This window comes from Trachurus trachurus (assembly GCF_905171665.1).
Source record: "Trachurus trachurus genome assembly, chromosome: 11".
NCBI lineage: Eukaryota > Metazoa > Chordata > Actinopteri > Carangiformes > Carangidae > Trachurus > Trachurus trachurus.
Window position 1 is genome coordinate 3,617,574 of NC_139904.1, and position 27,981 is coordinate 3,645,554.

Consider the following 27,981-nt stretch of genomic DNA (forward strand, 5'->3'; position numbering starts at 1 on the left):
CCTTTTAGGAGACCAATGGACCATGACTCCGCCCCTTTTAGGAGACCAGTGGACCATGACTCTGCCCCTTTTAGGAGACCAGCAGACTGTGACTCCGCCCCTTTTAGGAAACCAGCAGACCGTGACTCCGCCCCTTTTAGGAGACCAGCAGACCGTGACTCCGCACCCTTTAGGAGACCAGCAGACCGTGACTCCGCACCTTTAGGAGACCAGCAGACCGTGACTCCGCCCCCTTTAGGAGACCAGCAGACCGTGACTCCGCCCCCTTTAGGAGACCAGCAGACCGTGACTCCGCCCCCTTTAAGAGACCAGCAGACCGTAACTCTGCCCCCCTTAGGAGACCAGCAGACCGTGACTCCGCCCCCTTTAAGAGACCAACATACCATGACTCCGCCCCCTTTAGGAGACCAGCAGCAGCAACAGGTCTTGAGTCTATTGACTCCAATGGGAGAAGTGAACGTGAGCTCAGATTACGGTAGATTCTTTCGCTCCCGAGTCACTTTAGTAAATATTGGACTCATTTTTATCACAAGACACATCTCTTCTGAACATTTTGACATGAAAATCGACAAATTTCAGACAAATCAGGAGAAAATTAACTTTGTTCCACACCTATCTCTGTCTCAACGTAAACTAACAGTCGCAAACGCCCGCGCCAACTAATTTTTGTAATGTTAAATATGACTGTTAGCTGTGCAAATATTTAATCTTATCATAAGAAAATATAAACAGCTCACTTTCCTCTACCGACAACTTTTATAAATCAATGCACCCGTCCCCACCAACATTTTGGTGCATTTAAGGGACATGTCAAACGTTACGAAACATAACGCTATTCAGCTTTAAAGTGTTAAAATAAATAAATAAACGTGTTTCTGCACAGTGAATTTTTTTTTGTATTAGTTTTTATTAGTTTTTAGTAGCACATTTTAAGGGTCAGTGTAACAACTATGGACTGCAGAGACCATCTATCAGAATCAATCCACCACGCTCTAATGTCAGAAACCACGTTAACGTTACCTCATTGTCATTTACACACCAGGTGGAGATGGTTCGGCCTCAGTGAGTCCAGCAGCCCCTCCCCAACAGTACCATCACATTTTATAGAAATGTATGAGCATGTATACTATAAGAAACAGCTTAATGTATGTTAGTGTGTGTGTGTAGGTGTAGGTGTAGGTGTGTGTGTGTGTGTGTGTGAGTGAGACGATGTGGCTCAATAATGCATAATGGTTTTTATAAGTGCAGAACATGCTTAATGCGCACAGAGGACTAGTATATACAGTGCTGGTTCCATGCTCCCTCTTTTTGTTCAGTCGAATCCGTTTGGTGTCGTTGTTCAGGAGGAGAAAAGGTCGGAGGCTCCAGGTGAGGGGGAGAAGCTTCATCCCCCTCCCCCACGGTGTGGTCATGCAGGTCAGAGGGCGGCGGGGGGGGGATGTCAGCCTGAGGAGGAACAGACAAACACACGTTCAACACACAGAGAGAAAAGATGCACAATAACGACCTTTGACCCACAGTTTGAGTCTGAACAGTTCCAGTTCTAATATATATAATAATATCTATAATATAAAACTGAATTATGAACACCAGTGTGCTCATAAACTGCCTACTGTATGTAGAATATACACATGTTTTGTTCTGTCTAAATTTGGCGGAAAATGTTAATTTAAAGGTACATTGTGTAGGAATTCCTCCCATCTAGCGTTGTGGTTGTATATCGCAAGCAACTAATTCGTATTTTTCATGCTGCATTCACCTGAAATTGGGCAGACGGCAGATGGACGACAGCTGCTGCACGTAACGGCATAAACAAGCCTCTATGTAAACAAGTGGTCCGTCAGCACGAGGCAAAACAATACACGTGACAATATCCAACAGGAGGGGTGCTCTTGCGCTTCAGTCGGTGAATCGGTGCTCTCAGACAGGACCGGTAATAGAAAGGTGCAATTGGGTCACTTCAATGAGGACTAAACTCAAAAGAAACAACTGGAGCACTCGATATAATGCAGAGGTTTAATAAAGGTGCACAACACCTAACGTTTCGACGCGGTGTGCGTCTTCATCAGAGGTATTTTGTCTTTGTTCGTATTTATACATTTATACTCTGACTTTTACTTTAGGCTTTACTCATATAAACACACATTTAGTGTTTTATTATTTTGTTTTTATCTTTGCTTCAATGTTTCCTCACTTCCTGTTATCATTATTATTTTTTATGTCTGATTCTTTCTTTTTTTTTTAAAGGTACATTGTGTAGGAATTCCTCCCATCTAGCGTTGCGGTTGTATATCACAAGCAACTCAATTGTATTTTTCATGCTGCATTCACGTGAAATTGGGCAGACGGCAGACGGACGACAGCCGCTGCACGTAACGGCATAAACAAGCCTCTATGTAAACAAGTGGTCCGTCAGCACGAGGCAAAACAATACACGTGACGATATGTTGTCATGGCGATGTCGTATTGTTTTACCGGCTTCCTCTGGACTTCTGTGACTAAAATGACATCTGGTTTGTTAGCGACGGCCGTTTGCCCGACTGCAGGTGAATGCAGCATCAGTGTAACGCTCCATTCCTCCTCACTGCGTTACCGCGGGGACTTTTCACAGACGCCACCTCCACCTGAGCCGACAGCTCCGGTGTCTCCGCTGAGTTTCCGTGGTTTCCTACCGTCACGCTGCCACTGAACGTAAAAACATGGCGACACCACATGGCAGCCAGCACCGAGCTTACCCGCTCCATGGAGATATGAATGATATAAACGGCTCATTCAGAGCTGAAAGGAACACTTCACTTTGTTGATGGGGGGGATTACTGGTTAATGAAAATCAGACTGAAGAACGAAATAATCGAAGTTAACACGTGAATTTTAATTTCAAACCTTTAACGCACTAAAAAAGATTATAACGCAGTTAATAAAGGACCAGTTATTAATCCCCCAGGGAAAGTGTTTGAAATATCTAAGTCTTTAATTGTCATCTATACCAAATGTTTAAGTTTATTTTAAGCATTTTTTTTTACAATATACTGTAAATGACACGCTAACATTTAACCAATTCAGTGTTACTTAAAAATGGACCAGTATCAGTGCATTTACCTTTACTTGGATACGGTTCCAACATAATCTTTTTTGGAAAGTGACGGTATTTATTTAGGAATCTTTACGATGAATTAATTGTGGCATTTAATACCACGATTAATTGTGAAAACAAGTAATTGTGACATCCCTAAACATGACACATTTTACCTTCATCAAACTAAACTGCGGCTGCATGTCCATTATGTCCTAAATGTGAGACTCACCTGTGCTATTCTCCGACCTGCACACCTGCACAGTTGTCTTTACTCTCCGAGGCGATCGCTAAGTATTCAGCATTTCTGCAGGAGAAAAAGAAAAAGAAAATCTTGTGACGATGAGTGAAACATGTTTAAAAAAAAAAGAAGAAAAGATGATAAAACGAGCAGAGGAATGAAGGTTGTGACGTGACAGGAGTCAGATCATGTGGTGACTTACAGGAGGAAGGTTTTGTGTTTGGTTTTTACTAGAGAAGAGGAAGAAGAAGAAGAAGATGGAGGACGAGACGAAAACACGACACAAGAGTGGACGGAGACACAGAGAGACACAGTGAAAAGACACAAACATCACAACACAGACATGAAGACATGAAGAGGACGAGTGAAGACGAGGAGGAGGAGGAGGAGGAGGAGGAGGAGGAGGAGGAGAACAAGACAGGAAACACACAGAGCGTCCGTTTGTTCATTTTTCAAAATAAAAGCCCGGCCACACCAGGAAGTCGCTGACAAGACGGTTTTTATTTGTTCAAGCTGAAGATTTTTGATCTGAAAGTTCAGAAAAATCAACAAACTTGATGTGACGCGTTGCACAAATGTAGAGAATTAATGTTGATTTTCTATTTTTGATGCTGGTGTGACCTGGTTTTAAGTCGACGAGCGGATAAAAGTGCAAAACAGAAAAGTAAAAAGTTTTTTTTTTTATAAAAATACTCTCAGACAAACATGAAGAATCATTCTCAAAGCTTTGTATGCTTTGTTTTAATCAATTAAACACTGATATTAAAGGGATAGTTCACCCATAATTCAAATTTCACTCATTATCTACTCACCCTCCTGTCTCACATGTCTCTCTTGTATTGAAGCCCCAACATGAGAAAATGTTCCGAAAAAAATTAAATAAGTATTATGTTTTAAGCTTCTTTGTAGCTGAAGCTCCCAACACTGCTCTTCCTGGTCCGTCCAAATCTCGCGAGATTTGGAAGAGGAAGAGCCAGGAAAAGCAGTGAACTGAGACACTGGGAGCTTCCGCTACAAACAACCTTAAAATATAGACTTATTTAATTTTTTACAGAACAATTTCTCATGTTGGGGCTTCAATACAAGAGGGACATTACATACGAGCAGCATGGAGGTATTTGGATGTTTTTTGGTGTGTCTTTCTGGACGAAGAAAAGTGAGCTCCGTTCTCAACCGTCATATGGACATGCAGTGCTGCACGGAGCCCCGCTGTAACTCAGAGAAGGCGTAGATAATGAGTGAAATTTCAATTTTGAGTGAACTATCCCTTTACAATTGATTTTTCATCCATAATAAAGTTTTTTAGATTCAAATATCGATGTTGATATTTTAAATTCTAAAAATCTGTTTCCAAGAGCAAAAGAGAAGCAGCTGCTCATCTTCAGTTTGACCTTCAGACATTTAAATGTTATTTAAATGTTTCCATCAAACAGAGATGAGCGATGAGGCGTTCGGGTGCAGTCGGACAGGTGAACACTCACGCCGCCTCTCGTAGCGCCTCCTCGCCAGCGGCCGAGATCTTCCTGTAGCAGTAAATCATCTCGATGAGCAGCCAGACCTGAAGGCCGATGATGGACACGTACATCATGACCTCGGACACGATGGACGCCGTTCCTCTGGTGGCTGCACGGGGGGAGGAGAGGGGGAGGAGGAGGAGGAGAGGGGGAGGAGAGGAGGAGGAGGGGGAAGAGGAGGAGGAGGAGAGAGGGGGAGGAGAAAGAGGAGGATGAGGAGAGGGGGGAGGAGGAGGAGGAGAGAGAGAAAGAGGAGGAAGAGGGGGAGGAAGAAGACAATGAGGAGGAGAGAGAGAAAGAGGAGGAGGACGAAGAGAATAAGGAAGAGGAGGAGGAAGGAGGAGAGAAAAAGAGGGGGAAGAGGAAGAAGAAGATGAGGAGGTGGAGAGAGAGAAAGAGGGGGAAGAGGAAGGAGGATGAGTAGAGAAAGAAGAGGAGGAGGAGGAGGTGGAGAGAAAGAGGAGGAGGAAGAGAGAGAGAGAGGAGGAGGAAGAGAGAGAGAGAGAGAGAGAGAGGAGGAGGAGAGAGAGAAAGAGGAGGAAGAAGGAGGAGAGAGAGAAGGAGGAGGAGGAGAGAGAGAAAGAGGAGGAGGAAGGAGGAGGAGGGAAGGAGGAAGAGGAGGAGAGAGAAGAGAGAGAAAGAGGAGGAGGAGGAGGAGAAGGAGGAGAGAGAGAAAAAGGAGGAGGAAGAGGAGGAGGAGAGAGAAAGAGGAGGAAGGAGGAAAGAGAAAGAGGAGGAGGAAGAGAGCGAAAGAGGAGGAGGTGGAGAGAAAGAGGAGGAGGAGAGAGAAGAGAGAGAAAGAGGAGGAGGAGAGAGAAGAGAGAGAAAGAGGAGGAGAAAGGAAGAGGAGGAGGAGAGACAAAAAGTGTAAAAGACGACAAGATCAAATATATATTGAGGTTTCAGACCAAAATCTGATTCTTCTGGTTTGTCTCATTGTGTCGATTTAATCAGATGAATCGATTGAAACAGTTTAAAGAGTTTAAAGAGTTTAAAGAGTTTATATTGATCAGATCTCAGAGCCTCTGCTCTCACTCTGACTCAGTGTTGTCGTTGTTGTCGTTGTGTTGTTGTCGTTGTCGACAGGAAACAGACGAGAGCAGCTCAGTGAAGAAGAATGTTTCCAGCTCACGACACAAAGAGACGAGTGTTTCCCACAATGCCCCTCTTCACTCAGCGACGGCTCTTCATCACTTCATCATCTCACAGAACAGACGAGTGAAAAAGCTAAGACGTCTTTTTATTTATCACATTTTAATCTGTTGAACTGATTTGTTCTTTTTATTTTATAATCAATAAAGTTTCAAGATTGTTTCAATTTTAATACTTTTATTTCTGCTTTTACTCTCTTCTAAAACATCATCTTTAACCATTTTATTTTGTCTTCATTCATATTTATTTATTCATTTACAGCTCTGGAAAAATATAAGAGAGCGCTTTCACAAATGTTTCTTAAAAAGCATCTCTACATGTACGACAGTCATTCTTTTCTTTTCTTTTCTTTTCTTTTTTAAATACCAACACAAACACAACTCATTCTACTTAATGAGGTCATCACCTGAACCACATCTGGTTTTATAGGAAGATTATAAAATCCACAGCTGGGATTAAACATTGACATTATTATAAACTCTTCCTGAGTTAAAATATTCTTGCTGTGTTGTTTAGGAATAAATATGAACATGTTTTCTTTGCATTATTATTATTATTCAAGGTCTGAAAAGACTTGATATGTTTTGTTATTTAGACTAGTTTAGTTGTTTTCAGCCAATAAAAGCTCTAAATGACAATATTTTTATTTCAATTTTGGGAGAAATGTTGTCGGTAGTTGATAGAATAAAACAAAACATTTTAAATTTAATTTTACTCAAACACATTATACCTCTAAATAGTAAAACCAGAGAAACTGATCATTTTGAGTGGTCTCTTAATTTTTTCCAGAGCTGTATATCCTGACTTTTACTTCAGGCTTTAAACACACATTTAGTGTTTTATTATTTTGTTTTTATCTTTGCTTCAGTGTTTCCTCACTTCCTGACTGTTATCATTATCATTTTTTACGTCTGATTCTTTCTTTTATTCTGAAAAGCACTTTGTGTTACATCATTTGTTCTGCACTAATAAAGTATTATTGATTGATTGATTGGATCTGATGTATTAGTTCACTTCATTATTCTGTCTTTATTTGCCTTTATAATGAATTAATAACAGTGAAATTCTCTCCCTTTCCCAGTGAATTTCCCCCCCCCCCAGCATGCCCTTGTGCTCTCGTACCTTTGGCCACCACGTTCAGGTGCACCACCTTGCTGACGATGGTGTTGTACTCGTAGTTCTCGTAGAAGAGGATGCGGTTGAAGAAGCACTGGTAGGTGCCCGTGTCGTTGAAGGTGACGTTGAGCAGGTAGATGGACCCGTCCTGGATGTCGTTGCTGCGTTTGCTGCCGTTCCAGTCGACCCGGTCCATGAAGTGGTCGGCCTCGATGACCGGCCCGCGGTTGTAGGTGTAGATCTGAGGACACAGATTTAATTTAATTTAAAGGGATACGCCAACTTTTTTTTTTTCCGTGTCTTGCCTCACTCCCGAGTCCATGACCAGCAGATAGACACCATCCTTTCGACTGTGCGTGCAGTAACAAGGGAGATAGAGCCGTATCGCCCGTAATTAGCTTAGCTCAAACACTGGAAGTGTATGGGTAGTGTTAGCCTGCCTCCTACCCGAGCCGAAACCAGCAGTCAGAAGCTGATCTCATTTTAGCTCTAAACTCTGTAAATATATCACTTTATCAACATTTCAAACATGTTTAGGTGAGAAAGTAGCCGTTTAGATCAGCAGTGTGTCGTTAATTTGTCTAAATACCAGCTGTTTACAATTTTGTTCGGCCGAATTCGGCGCTACTCAAGCTAGCCGTTGTGACCAACGCACTTCCGGTTACTTTCACAAAATAAAACACCCGTTGCCCTTTACATACAGAAAACCATGACGATAGAATTTGTGCTTTTACTTTGAAACAGGAAGCTAACCTACCCTCGATGTAGCTAGCTTGAACCAAAATAAACCGTCTTTGCTTGAACCCTCCGTTTTGACCGATCTCGTCCCGTTAGCGGCATTTGACCGCTCAAGATGCCTTACCGGAGAGTTAAGCAATCATTTGGCATTCTGGCTTCATTTTGGATCTGCTTTGGGTGGCAGGATTTTGGGCTTTTGGGACAGTTATGGCTATATTTTGGAAGGCCACAATTAGTTTTGGGTGAGTTTTGGCCTCTCTTTGGGTCACTTTTGGCTACTTATTGGGCTCTCTTTGGGTCGGTTTTGGCTACTTTTTGGCTGGATTTGGGGCTCTTTTGGGGCAGCTATGGTTGTATTTTGGAAGGCCACAATTAGTTTTGGGTGAGTTTTGGCCTCCTTTTGGTTTGTTTTTGGCTTGCCTATTTTGGGCCATTTAGGGCCCGGAAGCCTGGCCATAATCTTGCCAAAATGACACGCCAGATTTGGGCCAAAATGATGCCAAAAGGTTTTTGCTATCTGGGTTTTGTCAGCTCTGAGACGAAGATCGGCCCGCCGGTTTCCGTTTAGAGTTGCTGAAGAGTTTCTCTGATGACTTTAGGTGGAGGCAGGCTAACACTACCTATACACTTCCAGTGTTTGAGCTAAGCTAATTACGGGCGATACGGCTCTATCTCCCTTGTTACTGCACACACAATCGAAAGGATGGTGTCTATCTGCTCGTCCTGTTTATGTGGCTTCAGCTCTTCTTCTTCTTCTTCCTCCTCTTTAATTATTTCTACCTCCTCTGACTCCAACATCTTCCTCCATCTCACTGTGGCTCCTTCTGGAATTACTATTAAATTAATTACCATTAATCATTAATGAACAGCATATTGATCTCTCATCATCTCTCTGCTGCCTCCAGTTAAAGCATCTTTCACCATCAGGTCGTAAACCAGAGACCAGACTGTTATTGCACTGATAGAATAAGTAAATATATAAGAAGGTATTGTTTGTTTTATTTTTATCTTTTGCTGTCTTGTTGACAGGGTTTACTTTATGCTGTTCAGGGGCTTCAGCATGGAAAAGTTTGGAAACCAGTGGTATAAATGTTTAATTGCACAATGCACAAGTCATAGTATAATATCACTTACTTTCTTTTATTGTATTTATTGTATTTATTATACTTATTAATGTTTTACACCTCTTTAATGTGTAAAATTGCACATTAAAGTTTAAAGGGATAGTTCAACATTTTGTCAAATTGGCCCATTGCCATAATCCCTATAGTCATAGCATTAGGTTCGTTACCTTTAATTGTCGGTGCAAGCTATTTTTAGAACAGCGGAGCAGAGCCGTGAGCTGCTCGGAGGCTCATGGGATTTCTTGGTTTCCCTCATCAAACTCATCAAATACACAATCCAACAACTCCACAACGCTCTGGTGGACAAGTTGTGACCTGCACATTCACCATGCTATGAGATAATAACACAACGTTACCAGACAGAGTTGTTTTAGAGGTAAATTCATGCAAAACTGCTGATGCACGTTGCCTTCAGGGACAGTTTTTCATCAAGCAGTCTCTGCATTTGCCTCTAAAACAACTCTGTCTGGTAACGTTGTGTTATTATCTCATAGCGTGGTGAATGTGCAGGTCACAACTTGTCCACCAGAGCGTTGTGGAGTTGTTGGATTGTGTATTTGATGAGTTTGATGAGGGAAAAACAGCTTGCACCTACAATTAAAGGTAACGAACCTACTGCTATGACTATAGGGATTATGGCAATGGGCCAATTTGCCAAAATGTTGAACTATCCCTTTAAAGTTCAAGGTTCTAATTATAATGTCACAATATATTAAGTCATATAACGTCCATATAAAAGAAAAACTGAGGACACAGAGGAGCTGGTTGCAGCATCTTCAGCTGAGCTTGTAGCTATATAGAGAAACAACACAGTGTGTTTACATGGAGGATGACGAGTCCTTGTTGCCACGTTGAATAAAATATCAGCTGAAATATAAACAACACTGAGAGGAGGAGGAGGAGGAGGAGGTTGTTTCATAATTAAACATCATCCCCCCTCCCCGCCCCGTGCAGCCACATTATCACAGCGCTGCAGTTTTAAAACCAGAGGACGCTCCGAGCAGCAGCAGCAGCAGCAGCACAAGGTCAACACAGTCTGTAATAAACATACAGCCACGATTGATTCCCTCTGAGCGGAGATCATGTGGTCATGTGACCCAGCACCGTCAGTGTCAGTGCGGATGAGAGAGACAGAGAGTCTGGGTGTGCACCACATACTGTCGACATACATACAGAAATAACTCACTCCACTGAGACACGTAGGGTGGAGGTGGGCGAGCACGATCCACAACACATCAACTAAAATAAAACAGCCTCTTGTTTTATATCACGGTCACTGTCACTTTGTCTCTTTAGTCACGTTTCAAACCATCACCACCTCTAAACCTCTATAAACCCTGCTCTGCAATACTGGTGCAATGTCCTACTTTATTTACAAGTTATTTTCATGCTTAAATCCTATTTTTATTGATACGATACGATAAACTTTATTGTCCCGTTCAGGGAAATTTGCCTTGGACACTGTAGCTGCGCCATAAATGCCTTGATGGCCACAATGACAAAAAAACAATACACCTCACCAGCCATATCAACCCAGCAAACACAAGACATAACAGCATTGCACATATCCCACAACATAGCACATACTGTACATACACCTCATAAATTCACCATGGTAAGAGCACTACAAGAATTATTGCACAAACTCGTTAAGAAATTTGATGGAAGTTGGGATAAAATAATTCTTAAAACGGTTGAGTTTACAGCAAGGGACTCTCTGTATCGTCTGCCTGAGGGTAGGAGGAGATTATGTACAGTATCAGTATATAGTGTATGTAGTCTGTGTGTGTTTTCTCTCCCTTCAATTTAAAAACACAGCTGCTGATTCATATAAATATCTATATAGTGCAAAGAACTGCACAATGAATGAAATATAATCTAAATTTCAATAAGGAACTGCAGTTTCTTTTAAATGTGTCAGAACATTGCTGTGTGTGTTGTGTGTTGTTAGCATCATCAGCTACAGAGACGTCCAACAAAAACCACAACATCATCATCATCATCTTCCGGTAGTGAAACTGCTTATTGTGCACAAACTGAACATTGAGATAGATGCAATGTGATGTGATGTGATGTGATGTGAAGCCACTTGCAGGTTTCTGAAGCCGCCATCTTGGCAGCGGCCTGAGTGGAGCTGGGTCATGAAAACCCACCTGTCACTCAAAGAGGCCACGCCCTAAATTATGCAGAATTTTAAGACGATGTTGAGTTATATAAACTTTTATTTTATTTGACCTCAAATACAGATGAAGTAAATTATTTGTAGAAAGCAAAGCTGTTTGTTACAGAAGCCCTAACACCGCATCCTGACATACAGCGAGCCAGCGAAACAGCAACGATTTTGTTACGTGTATATTCTATTGGTTCAGAATCCAAACCAATCAAATTATCGAGGGACGTAAACAAACTTCTGGCGCTATTTTTTTTAGATTCCTGGCATTTCCGTTTTTTACATCTGGGAGTGTTTTTTTATTTCTTATTTCTCTCATATTCTCCTCTCTCTGCTAACTAGCTCATCAACAGGAAGCAGCGTGGACTTTTCAACCAATAAGAAGTGTTTAGGGGCGGGACACGGCCGCGAAATGTCGTCCAGATAGAGACAGAGCGAGCGATTGTTTCAGGGTTGGGCGACATCGCTGGACAGAGTGTGATTGAAATCTCAGGCACGTTTCATTCATTATCTCTCTTGTTATCTCGGGAAAACAGAGGAAATAAAATGTATGTAGTATGTATGGCCCTTTAGGGCTTCCATAGTTTGTAAATCAGGCTGTAAACATGTTTATTTCTGGCGTAAAGTTGGACATTTTAACATGAGAGTCTATGGGAGCTGGAGGAAGCCACTGCAGCTGCTGCTTCTTCAGCCTTTCAGACTGTATTAATTTACATGTTTTATACATAATATTGTTGCCTGGATACAAAACTTGTCTCTTCAAACTCGAAGCTCAAGATCAGATTCACATTCTGCTTCCGCTTTTGATTTTATTCTGAAAAGTCTGACCGGAAGTAGTGAAGTAGTGATTGGTATCGTTTGACACTTCGCTCGGGATGTTCTGGCGTTTTTCCAGATTGCGACACATTAAAAAAGACTTTTGTTCAGCTCATGTTAAATTAGACCACGCTCTGAATTACTAATCATGTGATAAATATGAGTAATTTAATCAGAAAGTTCTTCGTGTTCGTGCCCACACACCAGGTGTAGAAGAACCTGTGCGTGACGTAACGTGTATCCCTCCGTGGAGCTCACAGAGCGAGCAGCTGATCTCCAGTAGTAGTCCTCCTCCTCATAACAGTTAACACAGGCTCGGTTATCAGTGAGACAGCGGTTTAAAATTAGCTCAAAAACATCTAAAAATAGCACCTTTTTTAAAAATGACGCGACGACACCTGAAAAGTAGATCACGTCCCCTCAGTGAAAGAAAGCTGCTGCATCCGGTCCATCCCTGATGTGGTTTGGGACTAGATTGATTTGAATGGTTCCTTCCCCAGTGGATCCACTTTTTTGTGTGTCGGAATCTACTTAACTCTTCTCTGGTGTTCGGGTCACCAGTGACCCGTTTTCAGGTTTTAAATGCATAAAAAATGTAACTTTGTCAGAACATTTGTGGTGTTAGGGTCAATTTTGACCCGGTTATAATGATAGGAACAATAATGAGAGTTAAAACTGAAACCATAAATGCAAAACCAACCTTTTCATGGATAAGGAAGCCTAACAGAGATGAGAAACAAATGGAATGATAAATAATTGTTTTAAAAAAGGCCCAGGGACCCACACCAAAAAATATTAAAACCAATATTTTCATGGATAAGGAAGCCTAACAATGTAACCAAGAGAAGAAAACCAAATTGGATCAAAACAATGTTTTAGTGTATTTTACAGCCGGTTTAAAACATGGGTCAAAACTGACCCAAACACCATGGATGGCAGTAGAAAGCTGACACAAGACGAAGGTTAAAAATACATTAAAATAGGCTACACCTGGGTGCTTCTGGTTCTGGTTCTGGTTCTGGTTGTGGTTCGGTACTCACATGGATGAAGTCGGCCTCTCCCTTGGCCCTGAAGTACCACTCCACGGTGGCGGTGCCCTCCACCTCGCTCCTCCTCTTGCAGGAGATGCAGCCCAGCTTGAAGCCCTTCCCGGCCACCGCCTCGGTGTCCGAGTCCACCTCCGCACAGGCCGCGTCACTCTGGTGCACTGGGACACAGAATACATACAAGTTTATTTTAGTTTTAGGTACATGTGAGTTATAGGAACTAGTTTTGGTGTTAGGTGTTAGGTGTTTTGGTGGTGTTAGGTGCATGGACTCACCGAGCAGAGCGCCCAGCAGCAGGCCGAGGAGCAGGGGATGTGATGCAGCCATGATGACACCGACCGAGAGGTTCTGGACCAGCAGCAGAGTCCAAACAGAAAAGTACAGAACAACCGAACACTGAAGCTCCCACTAGTGCGGAGCAGGAAACCAAACCCCCGCTCTTCTTCTGCCTTGTCTTCTCTGCAGCTTCTATCTGACTCACAGCCTGAGCACCCCCGGGGTTCAGCCTGGAATTACTGTCTCTTTGTTTTCACAAGACTGTCTTTCAGCTTTATGTGTGGGTTTTTAAAAAAAAGATGTACGTTGTGCAAGTAAAGTGCAGGCTAATACCATGTGTGTGTGTTGTTGTTGTTGTTGTAAAAGTGCAAACAAATGAACCTATAGGTGTTCAGACTCTGGTTGTGTCTGTGCTGATCGGCTCTTTGGCTCGAACCAGCTGCTGTTTCCTGTTGCTCACAGGAATTTTATTGCCAACAAATGATTATTGCTGTGTCTCAGACAGCCGGTCAGTCCACTGTCCACTGTCCACCCTCCCCTCTCCTTCTTTCCTTCCACCACCGCTCCTCTTTATCTCTCTTATTCCCAGTGTATCAATACATCCAAGTGGTGCAGCTGCAGCTTTTCTGTCTTTGCTTTTTAATTATCTCCTACTAGCATATGAAACTGTCCAGATCTCTGGTGACTCACAGTGTTCCCCACATCAACACCCTGAGATGTGATTATCTTGTTTCCCTGAGGTCCTAATGTAAGATGCGCAGAGCGACCATTACCAGACCTGCCTGGGGCCGCATGCCCTGCTCTGCTCTGCTCTGCTATGTTGGCAAATTACACAGATTTATAATACATGTGTGTTTGTATAATGTGCAACATGCCAGCTACTGACTCAAAGTCTTACAATAATACACTTAACATGCCAGTGCATATATATATATAATAAATTTGCATGCTCTATGATAAGGAATCAAATGGCTACCTCTTGCAGGCTACACGCTACCAATAGGTACAATGATCTTGTAATAAAAAATAATAATAATTCTAACACTGTAATCCTCCACTGGGACCAGAGGCCTCCTCCTCCTCCTCCTCTCCTCGGGGCTGAGTCGTCCTCTGCTGCGGTGACGGCTCGCTGGTTCTGGATCAGTTGTAATCTCACCTATCTGATGACCCCCTGCTCGTAGGAGAGATGCCTCGGTCGTGTTGGCATTGCAGAGAAAATTGCGTGACCGTAAACGCCACACACACGCACATACAAGCGCGCAAAACAAAATAATAAAAAATGTCAAATTAAATAATAAACGCGCTCTGTGATCAGTTCATCGGTGATGGTGATGGTGGGTTTTTTTTTTTTTGTCCGACGCCACAGCGGCACCTCTGTCGCTCCGAGCGGAGGATGCTGCAGATGCACTGCGGTAAAGGCAGAAAAAAAAAGAAAAAAGAAGAGTCTGATGCTGCTGCTGCAGGTGACGACTGTTTCAGCCTCAGCGCCGCTGCTTTTAAACAAACACCAGCTCCTCCAGCTCTGGGTGGAAAAAAACCTGCAGCGGGCCCGGCCTCACCCTGCGGTTATAGCGCGTTTAATGAGAAAGAACGGGGAGTTTGGAGTCATCATAGTGCAGCAGCAGCGGCAGCAGCGCTGATTTTTTAAGCGGTGTACTGTCCCTTTAATGCTGCGTTCGCGACAACTCGGAGCTCGGACTCTCCGTGTTGAAAATTTTCGATTTCCGATTTCAAAGCGTTTCATTGCCAAGAGCAGTAATGGTCAGTCAGCACAAGTAACTTGATATAGCCTAGTGTAAGGTGCCTGCAGACATAAGGTACAAAAATGGGTAGCGATGAATTAAACATTTAAATAAAATAAGATCAAATAAAATAGAATAAAAAAAAATATTCTAGTACAAAAAATACCCATAGCTACATCATATAGCTACAAACTCAAAAAGAAAGACAGAAACCTTTAAAAAATATTGTAACAGATCGTGTAAAATCGAAGAAAAATAACCAAATTAATTTACTGAGTTGCAAAACATCGGTAGGTTAATCTGTAACTGTACATAACTGTATATTTCATTACTTTTTGATGTATTTTGGCATTTCAAAATGCACTGTAGTGTAATTTGTTTTAGGTAGGCTACTAGGTTAGTTTTGTTGTGGTGGAACGTTATATCAGAGTAGCCTATCACATAGACTACTACACACCACTAACTTTAATCAATGTTTTACCATTTCACCTAGCCTGACAAGCCAGACTATATCACTAAAATGTATAGTCTGGAAACGACCGGTAGACCTCGGCTCAATCCAGGGGGCGGGATGAAGGCTGTCTTTCAAACTGCCTCTGCACGCAATAGGGTGGCGCTAGCTAGTGCTACGACCAATCAGAGCAAAGAGCAGGATGACGTTAGCCTGACAAGCCAATTAAAATGTATGTCGCCATCGCGTTAAGCCCGCCCAACGACTCTCTAAACAGATAGAGCGCTGTGATTGGTGAACACAATCGGTGTTCGAGACTCAAAAAGTTCCTATGGCTCGTTTCTAGACCCACCTACGGAGCAAATATTTTTGCTGCCGCTAGGGTGCGTCTAGATTTCTAGGCTACATTTCACCACCATTCTCGGAGAAATATATATATATTATTATTTATTTATTTATTTATTTGTTCTTCTTCTTTTTCGACATGAGGTGGCGTTCGAGTGCACTTTTTCAACGGGAGATTGGAAATTCCCGAGTGTTCCGAGTTGTCTCGAACGCAGCACAAGAGAATTCTCGGCGCGGTGGGCGGGGCGAATGGAACGATGGCAGCGATCTGTCAGCAGCACGAGACGATCAGACAGTTACTAGTCATTTAACGGTCGGTCATCATCACATCTAACAACCTGCCTGTGGAGCAGCGAAACCTGTAGTTAAAACACTTGTACAGCTTCTCTGGCAGCTAAATCCTCTGGTTTATGAAGTCGATGTGATGGCATCTCTTTAACAATCTAAAAAAAAAAAACTTTCACACCAAACACCCACTCACGTCGTGTGTGTGAGGACGATGATGCTGCTGCTGCTGCTGCTGTGTTGTCAACCAGTTAGCTTCAACTGCCGTTAGCCCGAGCTAGCTCCACATATCTTTCCTGTTGCACAAACAAACGATGGCGCTTCATCATATATTGAGTTCACGAATTATAATGTTGTCCTGCAGATAGTCAGCGACGCCCCCCGTTAGAGTAAAAAACAAAACACAACACTGGATTTACCGACATATCACAGGTAAAGTACCGAGCTAATGTTAGCTGCTACCTAGCTAGATAGCTTAGCCGTGTTAGCTAAGTTACGAGCTAACGCTGGCATGTTGTGATATTAACGAATAATGAAACACGCAAAAATCCACTGAATGTGAAAAACTGTTTCCTAGTTTAATAACCAGAACTCATGCTGATAATATTAATAATGGCATTTTATAGATATTTAACTTTACACGTGAGTCGTGGGTTGGCATTTAGTAAATGAGCTAACAGCTGTTAGCTCAGTGTGCAGGTGATCATCAGGTGGAAGCTAAAATCTGCAACACAAAACACTCCAGTTTAAGATTCACATGTTTATAACATCTTTATCTGCTGTGTATATGTCTGACTCATCAGATACTAAAGTTTGCAAATGATAAAAATGACTGACAGAAGGAAGGTATTAAAAAAATTAACTTGCACTTGCAAAAAGTAGAGCTGCATCCAACTGTTGTGATTATTATTAGAGGTTATTGAACAGGTGTTTGATTATTGATTAAACAGCTGTTTATCTGAAGAGTAATATAAAATACCAGTTACATTGAGGTCATGTCCTCACAGTGCTGTGTTTACAGAGTCATTAACATAGGTGTGTTTGATTCCCTGTTTGCAGTCATGCTCATTGTTTTCGCACATAAAAACCTGTAACAAGAGATGAAAAACCACATTGATATTATATAGCCTATAAGCCAGGATAGAAAATATAAACATTGTCTGATTATCTATCAGTCAGTCGACCTAATTATTGCTGCTCTCAATGATGTTAGGCTAATAGTTTAATTGTTTGAGTCACTTTTCATGCTAATATTTCTTTATTTCGGTCACTCACTTGTCATCATTTGCCCCTTTTCTTTATATTAAGTAATGAATTGTATAGGCTATAATCTAGTGTGACTGGTACAATGTATTGGTGGTATTGCCTCAGACATTGATAATTGAAAAAAAGTCGTCAGCATTACTACCTTTGATTAGTTTTGTCTTGGATCTGCCTGCAGAAAGAAAACAGAATAACATAGCATCTTCTTTAGTTTATATACAGTATTTTATAATAACCTGTCTTCCCTGTAGGTGTGTGTGACCATGGATCCGAGCTGCAGTGCCTCTGCGGTCCCGGTCGGTCTCACGGTCCAGGTGTGTTTCCCCGGAGCTCGAGCTGCCGTTCTGGACAACCTGAACCGACAGCGAGAGGAAGGCCGGCTGTGTGACCTCTCCATCCAGGTCCAGGGTCAGGTGTTCAGGGCCCACCGCTGCGTGCTCGCTGCGTCCTCGCCTTACTTCCACGACCAGGTAGGAACAGGTGCTTTAATCTGCAGCACGTTCAGGTATGGGAATGTGAATTAATGCTTTAAAGCAGCGGTCCCCAACCTTTTTATCTCCGCGGACCGGTCACCGGTGGAAACCGGGGTGGCGGTCGTTCTCTTCGGGGGCGGGGGCGGGGGGTAGCGTACGTTCTCCTGTTTACATTACATGTAGGCCTACTGTATAAACAGGACTACACGTTCACATAGCCTAGTTTTCTCTTACGTTTACGTTCTTTGTTACAACTCACCATAATATAGTATCACAATAATAATGTCAGTCATCTGGGGGTGATGCTCCGTCTGTCATCTCGGGTCCTGTCTACTCTGTCATTTCGTTTTGCTGCTGAAACTGCAGAAAACTCCGTTTCACAAACATAATATGTTTGTAATGGAAGCAGGTTTTCCGTGCTTTTGTGGCGATCTCAGGATATTCTGCTTAAATCCAGAACGCAGGGAGAGAAGTTTTCTGTGAAGTGATGAAGCGGCAGAGAGCCGGCCGGGTCCCGCACACACATTGCGTTGGAGCATGTGAATCACCTGTTGCAATGAACCCGTAATTTAAACAGGACTCGTGCTTTTTCTTTTAGAACAGCTTTCTTCTTGTTGGAAGGCGTCGGGTCTTCTGTCGTCTCATTATTGAGTTTTTCCCGGCCCGGCGACGTGTGTTTTTCACTCTTTTACGTTTGTGCCTGCCTGTCAATTGCCTGTCATTTGCCTGTCAATTGCGCAGCACTGGGACGATGCACAAACGGAAGTGGCAACATTTTCAAAATAAAACGACCGGAAGTGTGAAATAGATGAAACAAACGATTTTTTTTTTTTTCATTTTCATTTCATCTTTCTGCGGCCCGGTACCAAATGATCCACGGACCGGTACCGGTCCGCGGCCCGGTGGTTGGGGACCACTGCTTTAAAGGGATATTCCTGCACCATGAGACCCAGTGGAACCAGATCTAGCCAAGGTTCTTTGCAGAAGTTGTGTTTTTCTTTAGGACCAACTCACTATATGCAACTTTTCGTCTTTTCTTCTCAAATTTATCAAACATCTCCCCAAAGGAAAACATGATACTATTGGAGTAAAACTGAAAACTCAACCACACACATGTAGCTGCTGGACATACACTCATTATTTAGGCAGTAAAACAAATGATGTTTAGTAGGTAATATATCAGGCCCCTATGTGAGTTATTGTTGTCACGATATCAACATTTTGGTATCAGTACAGGTACCAACATGTATTTGCTGCACATTCACCACGCTATGAGATAATAACACAACGTTACCAGACAGAGTTGTTTTAGTGGTAAATACAGAGACTGCTTGATGAAAAACTGTCCCTGAAGGCAACGTGCATCAGCGGTTTTGCATGAATTTCCCTCTAAATCAACTCTGTCTGGTAACGTTGTGTTATTATCTCATAGCGTGGTGAATGTGCAGGTCACAACTTGTCCACCAGAGCGTTGTGGAGTTGTTGGATTGTGTATTTGATGAGTTTGATGAGGGAAACCAAGAAATCCCATAATGAGCCTCCGTAGCGTAGCTCTGAGCAGCTCACGGCTCTGCTCCGCCGTTCTAAAAATAGCTTGCACCGACAATTAAAGGTAACAAACCTACTGCTATGACTATAGGGGTTATGGCAATGGACCAATCTGCCAAAATGTTGAACTAACCCTTTAAGATGTATTATTACCGCGTTACCGCCCAGCCCTATCTGGGGGAAATAAAAACACAACTAGTGTGTGTCTCTCTCTGTGTTCCTGTCTCTCTCCAGGTGTTACTGAAGAACGTCACCACCGTGTCGCTGCCGTCCGTCATGGACCCGCTGGCGTTCGAGAGCGTGCTGAGCTCGGCCTACACCGGCCAGCTCAGCATCGTGCACGACGACATCGTCAACTACGTCACCGTGGCCAGTTTCCTCCAGATGTGGCACATCGTGGACAAATGCACCGAGATCCTGAAGAGGCCACGCCCCTTCGTGGACGTCGTCGCCGCGCCCGGAGCAGCACCAGCAGCAGCAGCAGCCAATCAGGGCACAGCATCCAGACAGCAGTCCCCGAGCAGCAGCGACTGCCTGAACCTGGAGAGGGAGGGGCGGCGGAGGGAGAGGAAGCCCGACGCTCTCCCTCCGCTGGCCACGTGGCGGCGGCCGCAGCAGCAGCAGCAGTTCCCCAGGTGGGGGCGAGCGCTCGCGCGGCCGTCGTCATCGTCGGCGCTGCACTTAGCCGACACTCAGCTGGACGCCGGCGGCTGCTTCACGGAGAGCGATTACAGCGGCTGCGAGGAGACGTGGACGTCAGGAGGAGGACACGTTAAAACCGGACACTTCGCGATGCTGCACGACGCACCGGGACACGGCGGCCGCCACCACCACGGGGGGTTCAGCGGCGCCGAGGCGTTAATAAAGCAGAAAGTCCGGTTCCAGCAGCAGCAGCAGCAGCAGCAGCAGCAGAGGGGGGCAGCGGCGGCCGACAGACAGCTGGAGAATAAGAGCAGCAGAGGAGACGAGACGCAGGAGAAGAGGAGGAACGAGAAGAGAGAGATCGAGGCGGACGAAGGAGTTGGGGAGGAGAAGAAGGAAAACTTCACACAGCTGAGCCACTGTGGTGAGACACAAAGACTCATCCACTTCACTTTAAGAAACACAACGGGGAGTCGTGAATATGAGACGAGACGCTCAGAACCGAGGTTTAGTGGTTGAAGGGTCAAAGGTAGGGATGTCACGATTACTTGTTTTCACAATTAATCGCGGTATTAAACGCCACAATTAATTAATCGTAAAGATTCCTAAATACCGTCACTTCCCAAAAAAGATTATGTCGGAACCATATCGGCAGATGTGGCGCCAAAATAAAGGTAAAGGCTCAGATACTGGTCCATTTAGCTAACGTAACATTGAATTGGTTGGAATTTAAATTTAAATGTTAGCGTGTCATTTGTATTAAAAAACAACAACAAAATAAAACAATAAACGATTAAAATAAACGTAAACATTTGGTATAGATGACAATTTATGACCTGAATATTTCAAACCCTTCCTCTGGGGGATTAATAATTGGTCATATATTATTAGATACTTGAAATATTTTGTGTAAACAATGAGTCTTGTAATTATATTTTGACTATATTTGATTTTACACATTCATAGTGTTGTGAAATGAATTAATGCATAATAATCGCGATAATCGTAACACCGTGATTATTTTTCTGACAATAATTGCGCCAAGAAAATTTGTAATTGTGACATCCCTAGTCAAAGGTTGTAGTCATAACTCAAGACAAATATGACGATTTGATAATGTTTTATATGAGGTAATTGAAACTATAGTCTGAGATGTGGAGGGATACGACAAAAACATGAGGTTTTAAAGTTCTTTTTTTCAGCTTTTGAACTGAAACTCAGTGTTTACATTTATAAGTGAGTCACAGAGACACTGAGCTAAAGAGAAATAAAAGAGGCAAGAATACAGAAGTAAAAGCTCAATAAAAAAACAAGCAGAAAAACACAAAGTATAAAATGCAAAATATCTGTCACAGTGCAGGATTATAAATCAGATGAATAAAACTGTTTTTAGCCATAACTCAAGACTTAACAGCGTCAACATTCACACAGTTGGTTCATATTTTATACAAATGGATAAACAGGAGATAGATAGATAGATAGATAGATAGATAGATAGATAGATAGATAGATAGATAGATAGATAGATAGATAGATAGATAGATAGATGGATGGATGGATGGATGGATGGATGGATGGATGGATGGATGGATGGATAGACTTGATGATGCGATGAGTGTCATGTCTCTTTATCATCATCTATGGCGTCTCCATAGCGACACATCACTGATGGTGCTGCTGACAATGAACAACATTTTACTGTTATCAATTGCATGTCGACCTTGGACACGTTGTTGTTGTTGAGATTCATGTGCAGCTGCTGCTCTCCTCTCTCCTCCTCCAGCAGCTTCTTGATTCAGTCTTTCAGTTTAATGTGGAGACCCAGAGCTGCAGTAAAGGAGGATGGAAATACATGAATGAGCTTCTCTGAGTCTCGTTTACACACTTGATCACTGATAGGACATTTAATTAACTGTCAGTAGCTGCGTTTCCATCACAGGTTTTGGCAAAATAAAAGCAATAACTTTTTGAAATTTCGAAAAAGAGATACGTTCAATGAGCTGTGTGATGTTCTCCAACCGAAATAAGTGTTTCCATCACACTTTTATATCGATACGTCTGAAAAAAAACCCACCTCATGAGAGCGTAAAAATGTTTTAGTGACATTTGAGAGGTTTTTCGAAAAATAGGCGTTTCCATCACCTGGTTTTTTTATTGCAACATTTAGGTTTTGCACATTTCTAGGAGGAAATGGAAACACAGCTACTGTCATATGGAGCTATTTCCCTGACATTAAAAGTTGGCATTGAAAACAGAATTTGGCATTGTAATAAAATATTTTGGCATTGAAAATAAAATTTGGCATTGTAATAAAAGTTGTATTGACACTGAAACAAGTATCGGCATTGATTGAAAAATGTTGGAACACAGGCATAAAAAATACAATATTTAATTTGGATTTTTTTTTAATATATTATCATGTAGTTTCCTTCCCTAGCCCCTCCCCTCAGACCCTGCCCTCCACGACATAACCCTGACAGTAACTTGGCATTGAAAAAAAGAACACTGAAACAGAAAAAAAAAATTTGAAACTGAAAACCAGTGAGACTGGGGGGGAAATGCAGTGTAAAAAAACACACTGAAAAAGATGGACATGAGGAAGAAATCTGAAGACTGACATTGAAAACTACATGTACAAACTACAATATATTTTTTTTAAATCCAAATCAAATATTGTATTTTTTATGCCTGTGTTCCAACATTTTTCAATGCCAATACTTGTTTCAGTGTCAATACAACTTTTATTACAATGCCAAATTCTGTTTTCAATGCCAACTTTTAATGTCAGGGAAATGGCTCCATACTGTCAGTGGTTTCAGCTCTGGGATCAGTCTGACTCTCTCTCTCTCTCTCCGTCTCCCTCCAGGTGTCTTCCACCAGGCGTCCAATCAGGACGCAGAGGTTGGACAAGCCTCGGTGAAGACGAGCGCCGACAGAGTTCAGAGAGACTTGGCAGGAAGTGATCATCACCCCTCGGCCCCGCCCCCCATCGCCACCGTCCACACCTGTCAGACCGGCGACGGCGCTCTGGGTCCGTCCTGTCCAGCGCTGGCCTCGGCCTCGGCGTCGTCCCGGCAACAGCAGCAGCAGCAGCAGCAGCAGCAGTGGGCGTCGCCGTCGTCGGGCCCGTGGACGCAGCCGGACGGCGAGAAGGACGAGGACGAGGAGGAGGAGGAAGAGGAGGACGTGGACTTTGAGTGTTTCGCCGCCGACGGGACGTTCGGCAGCAGAGACACGTACGACGAGATCGAGGACGGGACGGGGCAGGTGTCCCAGCGGCCTCTGCTGCCCGTGTCCCCGGACTTCACCATGGCAACCTCCGAGGTCCACTGGTCTGGAGGACAGGCCGGCTCTCTGACCTCGCCCACCTCGAGCCGCCACCTGTCCCCGTCCAACGCCGCCGCTGCTGCCGCTGCTGCTGCTGCCTTCCCCCCGCCGCCGCCCTCGCCGCCGACCCCGTCCTCCTCCTCGTCCTCGGTGTCGCTGGCCGGCGCCCCCTACACGGGGAAGGTGCACTTCTGCCACTGCGGGAAGGCGTACACGCTGAAGAGCATGCGCGACCGCCACGTGAAGATGCAGCACCTGAACCTGCGGCCGTTCGGCTGCCCCGTCTGCACCAAGTCCTTCAAGATGAAGCACCACCTCACCAAACACCTCAAGGTACGACAACCTATTTTTACTTTTTGAGAAGATTGAAGTCATTTCATTTGGAGCAAACAAAAACAAACACATCCTGTTATTATTTTTTCAATCAATAGTGCAGAGTGTTATGCAGTACGGAATTAGTGCTTGGTTTAGTTGTTTGTCTGTCCAACTTAAAGGGACAACGAGGAGTTTTGGAAAAGCGAAGTGTTTTCCCACTACATAAAAAAAAGTTAAAAAAAAATTCTAGGAAAAAAAGGTTTTAAAAAAAAAATCGAGAAAAAAATGGTAAACATTTCTCAAAAAAAGTTTTAAAAAATTCTACAAAAACAAAAAATAATTACTTTTTTTTTTCATTTCTAGAAAAAATGGTAAAACTTTCTCAAAAAAAGTAAAAAAAAATTCTTTAAAGGGACAACGAGGAGTTTTGGAAAAGTGAAGTGTCTTCACACTACATTTATGAGCCTCCGCACCGTGAAATTCTTTGACCGGCGCAAGACAGACTCATGTTTTCATTCATCAAGAATTAAAGTCAGAGGTTGGAAGACGATCACATACCGTCGTAGTTCCGACCATAAACGGCGATTCGGTGGCGTTATTCTCATGACTCGCCACGAAACCGAAAGTAAAGAAACGCTGGTCGGCTCGACCAGCATTTCCGCCACCACTAATAATAACAAAATAACGATAGAGACAAAACGATATATTTATCGAAAATGGGCCCATTAACAAGTGGTAACGTAGATTCATCCACATTAACGTGAGACTTTTTTATAACCAAATAGAAACTCCTCGTTGTCCCTTTAAAACCAAACTAACCAGACTGCTACATATCTGTTCAAAGATTGTGGGTCAAACTTTGGAGTCACATTTTCAAGCAGCATAGCTACACTAAAAGAATGTTGTCTCTTGCAAGTAATATCTCATCTGACCCCCTCTCACGTGTTATTCGAGGAATATCAGCTTCTGCCATCAAACAGAAGGTTAGGGTTCCACAAGCTGGACTGAACAGGCTGAGGAACTCTTTTGTCCCTCAGTCTGTCAAATTGTTAAATCAGAGTTTGGGCTCTAAGTCGACTAGACCCTAGGGTTCATGTACAGACTGAGCACTGGGTGTTGCACCAAAGACACATTGTAATGTTGGATTTATGTTGTGAATGGAGTTAGGAGGTAGTTTGTGTTTTTCTTTAGGGATGTCCCGATCCGATATTGATACCGTCTATGGCGTTTTACATTATACGTTAGCATTTAGCTAGCGGGCTTTATGCTTAGTTGTGACACTGGCTGTGTGTTTTGAACGTCGTTTCAAACTATGTGGGTTTGATTGAACATAGGGATGCACATTTTGAATTTTTTTTCTGACCGATAACCGACGCTCGTTAACCGATTATTAACCGTTAACCAATAAGATTAAGAATCTTGCGGCGCATGGCAAAAAAAAAAAAAAAAAAATTTGGTTTCAATTTTTTTTTTTTTTTTTTTTTTTGCCGTTAAATACACACGTGCGCCGCGACAGCTGATCAGTGCGCTCTGTCTCAGCTGATCGCGCTCTGGAGCTTAGATCGTCCAATGTAGAACTGTTTTTATACAAAGTGCAGCCAAACACCAGGCTGAAGGAGCAGCAGAGCTCCTCTGACAGCTCCTCTGTGGAGCTGCAGGAGAGCTGCAGGTGAACAGGCTGGAGAGCAGCGACGTCCTCTTTTTTTTTTTTTTTCCAGCGCCGTTGTTACAGGTGATGCACATCTATGTCCGTGTAGGTTACATTTATTGTCTGATCTTCCTTCATGGGGGCTGCTGCACATACTGTCAGTCCTCCTCTGTAACTTTTTGCTGCGAAATATGACTGAAGGCACGTGAACTCTGCACGTGTCGACACGCCCCCATGAGATGACGACATAAGGAGCTAATAAAATAAATAAATAACCGATAGTATTAATCGGTCAAAGTTCTTGTTATCGGTTAACGGTTAAACGGTTAATCATGTGCATCCCTAATTGAACATCTTTGATGCTTAAATATTGCTGCTTAATATATTGCTTTAGTCCTCTTTTTATTTTATGTATGCCATTTTTACTGTAGGCAGGGTATAATCTTCAATTTGGAGTGACAAATAAAACCTTGAAGCAAGAAGATTTTGCCTTTTGTTTGACATTGATGTACATACAGTAATTCAATAACAGTTGTAAATAAGGTTTGTTTTTTAATATTTTACAGTTCAAAAGTAAGCTCACTACCGTCTGTCCCATAGAAGAACATGACAGCAGCAGCCTGTCAGTCAGCAACAGGAGGACTCTCCTTTCTATTAGAATTTGAAAAATATAAATAATCGTTTTTTTTCACCACCCCTAATATCGGATCAATATCGGTATCGGGCCGATATTGAAGGCTGCAATATCGGTATCGTATCAGAAGTGAAAAAGTGGTATCGAGACATCCCTATTTTTCTTTAAATGTGACGTTTGAGGGTAACGTTTATGCTTTCTGTAAATGTTATGCTTTTGGTATTTTGTTATTATTTGTGGGAAACTTTGGACGTCATGGGACACAAGACAAATTTCACAGTGATCTGACAATAAAGTGTAATCTTATCTTATCTTATCTTATCTCATCTTATCTTATCTTATCTTATCCAGACGCACGGCGGGCTGCGGCCGTACGAGTGCGTCCTGTGCGGGAAGAAGGTGATCTGGAGGGACAGCTTCCTGCGGCACCAGGCGCGCTGCCAACGCCTCGCCACCAGCAACACACACACACACACAAACACACACACAGCTGCTGCAGTGGCGGCGGCAGGGGTGGCGGGGACAGACATGGACGACGGATACGGCTACGGGTTTGAGGAAGGGGAGGCGTTCCTGGCGGCGGCGGCGGGGCAGGTGAAGGTGGAGGAGGTGGATTTCCACGGGGACATGGAGGACGGGATGCGGGGGCTGCTGGGCGGCGTCTCTGGGATCGTGGACGAGCTGAGGTCACAGAGTCTGAGCGGTGGCGGCGGCGGCCATGTTTTCAAAGAGGAGGCGAGTGAGAGCTTCAGTGGGAACTAGAGCTGCAACTAACGATTATCTTCATTATCGATTATTTAAACGATTAATCGATTAGTTGTTTGGTCAATAAAACATCAATCAGTGTTTCTCAAATTACAAGACGACGTCCTCAAATGTCTTGTTTTGTCCACAAACCAAAGAGAGACTCAGTTTATTGTCATAAAGGAACAAAGAAACCAGAAATATTCACATTGAAGAAGCTGGAATCAGAGAATTTGGACATGTTTTCTTAAAGATGAATTGCTGTTTTTTACAATCTGGACCTTATTTCTAGCATAAAATACAATCATTTACTCACCCAGATAACTTTGGTGTCATTACAAGTCGTTGTGATGAAATGAGCTCCAGCCGAGAGCCGCGCTGCCCTGCTAAGCCAGACCGCAGTAACTACGTGAAAATTCCAAATTGAGTTTTTTGTGAAATTGAACTTGTCAATAAATGTTTTATCTTGTGTAAAATTTTCAGCGATCAATTTTGCTCAGTTTTAGAGATATGAGGTATGAAAAACTGCAGTAACTACAAAATCACGCTCAAAACTACTGCGGTTTGGCTCTTTTTCCCTGTACTTCAGCTGCAGTTACTGCGCTCTATTACACACTGCTAGCCAGTAACAGTAGCTAGCTAACATTAGCTACGGCAGGTTAGCACAAGCACATAACACTTTAGCTAAACACTGGACATTAAATGTTAGCTCACTAAAGTTTGTACTGTCAAATTATTAATCATTTTTGAGGTGGCCAAAGTTAGTAATTAAGTAATGAAAGCTGGAAGAAAACAACAACATTGTAGTTACTGCACTTTGCCTCAGCATTACCTGTCTATCTGTGTAAGGAAACCTGGCACCAGAGCGCAGTATCTGCTTTTTAGGGGTAAAATGTAAAATATGTGGTCATATATTTAATTGCATGAAAACCTGTCAAATCTGTGTATTTTCACTAATCTACCTACAACACATTTGGAAGGCAAATCAAAAAACTTTAAAGCCATTTTTCTCAGTTTCAGCGTTTGCGTAGTTACTGCGGTCTGGCTTAGTAGGGCAGCGCGTATATCCGTATAATGGAGTCTACAGGGCAGCAGAATGCAGCCTCTAAATAACACATTATCTGCAGAGAAACTCCTTCATTTCACCAATATTTAGTTCTGATAGGCTAGTGCTATTCCCCTCTGAGTCCGGGGTTAGCTGTTATCAACATCCGGGGTCTGTAGGTCGACCTACTGACCTCTGACCTGGGTGATGTCATCTCTGAGCGCCGCCCGGCTCATTCTGATAATAATCATTC

General features: G+C 43.0%; 2 protein-coding genes across 2 annotated transcripts; one reads left to right on the forward strand and one right to left on the reverse strand.

The window, feature by feature from the left end:
* Positions 1-928: 928 nt before the first annotated feature.
* On the reverse strand, positions 929-14,835 carry scn1bb (sodium channel, voltage-gated, type I, beta b). Its single transcript, XM_083982180.1, has 6 exons — positions 13,266-14,835; positions 12,985-13,151; positions 7,103-7,337; positions 4,796-4,937; positions 3,306-3,380; positions 929-1,446 (listed from the first exon to the last, which is right to left on the reverse strand). Exons 1-5 carry the CDS (start codon positions 13,315-13,317, stop codon positions 3,311-3,313), a joined length of 666 nt encoding a protein of 221 aa, XP_083838306.1. The 5' UTR covers positions 13,318-14,835; the 3' UTR covers positions 929-1,446; positions 3,306-3,310.
* A 1,234-nt stretch (positions 14,836-16,069) lies between these two features.
* zbtb22a (zinc finger and BTB domain containing 22a) lies at positions 16,070-26,985 on the forward strand. The gene is made up of 5 exons (XM_083982142.1): positions 16,070-16,521; positions 17,604-17,822; positions 19,608-20,439; positions 22,882-23,675; positions 26,291-26,985. The coding sequence occupies exons 2-5, from the start codon at positions 17,616-17,618 to the stop codon at positions 26,699-26,701; spliced, it is 2,244 nt and encodes a 747-aa protein (XP_083838268.1). The 5' UTR covers positions 16,070-16,521; positions 17,604-17,615; the 3' UTR covers positions 26,702-26,985.
* The last annotated feature ends 996 nt before the right edge of the window (positions 26,986-27,981 follow it).

What these genes read in the sequence shown, in the direction of transcription:
- zbtb22a (XM_083982142.1), top strand. Translation starts at nt 17,616, where the DNA reads ATGGATCCGAGCTGCAGTGCCTCTGCGGTCCCGGTCGGTCTCACGGTC. An exon ending in CACACAGCTGAGCCACTGTG is followed by an intron (nt 20,440 to 22,881) that starts GTGAGACACAAA and finishes GTCTCCCTCCAG; the next exon opens with GTGTCTTCCACCAGGCGTCC. An exon ending in ACCTCACCAAACACCTCAAG is followed by an intron (nt 23,676 to 26,290) that starts GTACGACAACCT and finishes TATCTTATCCAG; the next exon opens with ACGCACGGCGGGCTGCGGCC.
- scn1bb (XM_083982180.1), bottom strand. Translation starts at nt 13,317, where the DNA reads ATGGCTGCATCACATCCCCTGCTCCTCGGCCTGCTGCTGGGCGCTCTG. An exon ending in GAGAGGCCGACTTCATCCAT is followed by an intron (nt 7,338 to 12,984) that starts GTGAGTACCGAA and finishes CTGTGTCCTCAG; the next exon opens with ATCTACACCTACAACCGCGG. An exon ending in GAGGCGCTACGAGAGGCGGC is followed by an intron (nt 3,381 to 4,795) that starts GTGAGTGTTCAC and finishes TTTCTCCTGCAG; the next exon opens with AAATGCTGAATACTTAGCGA.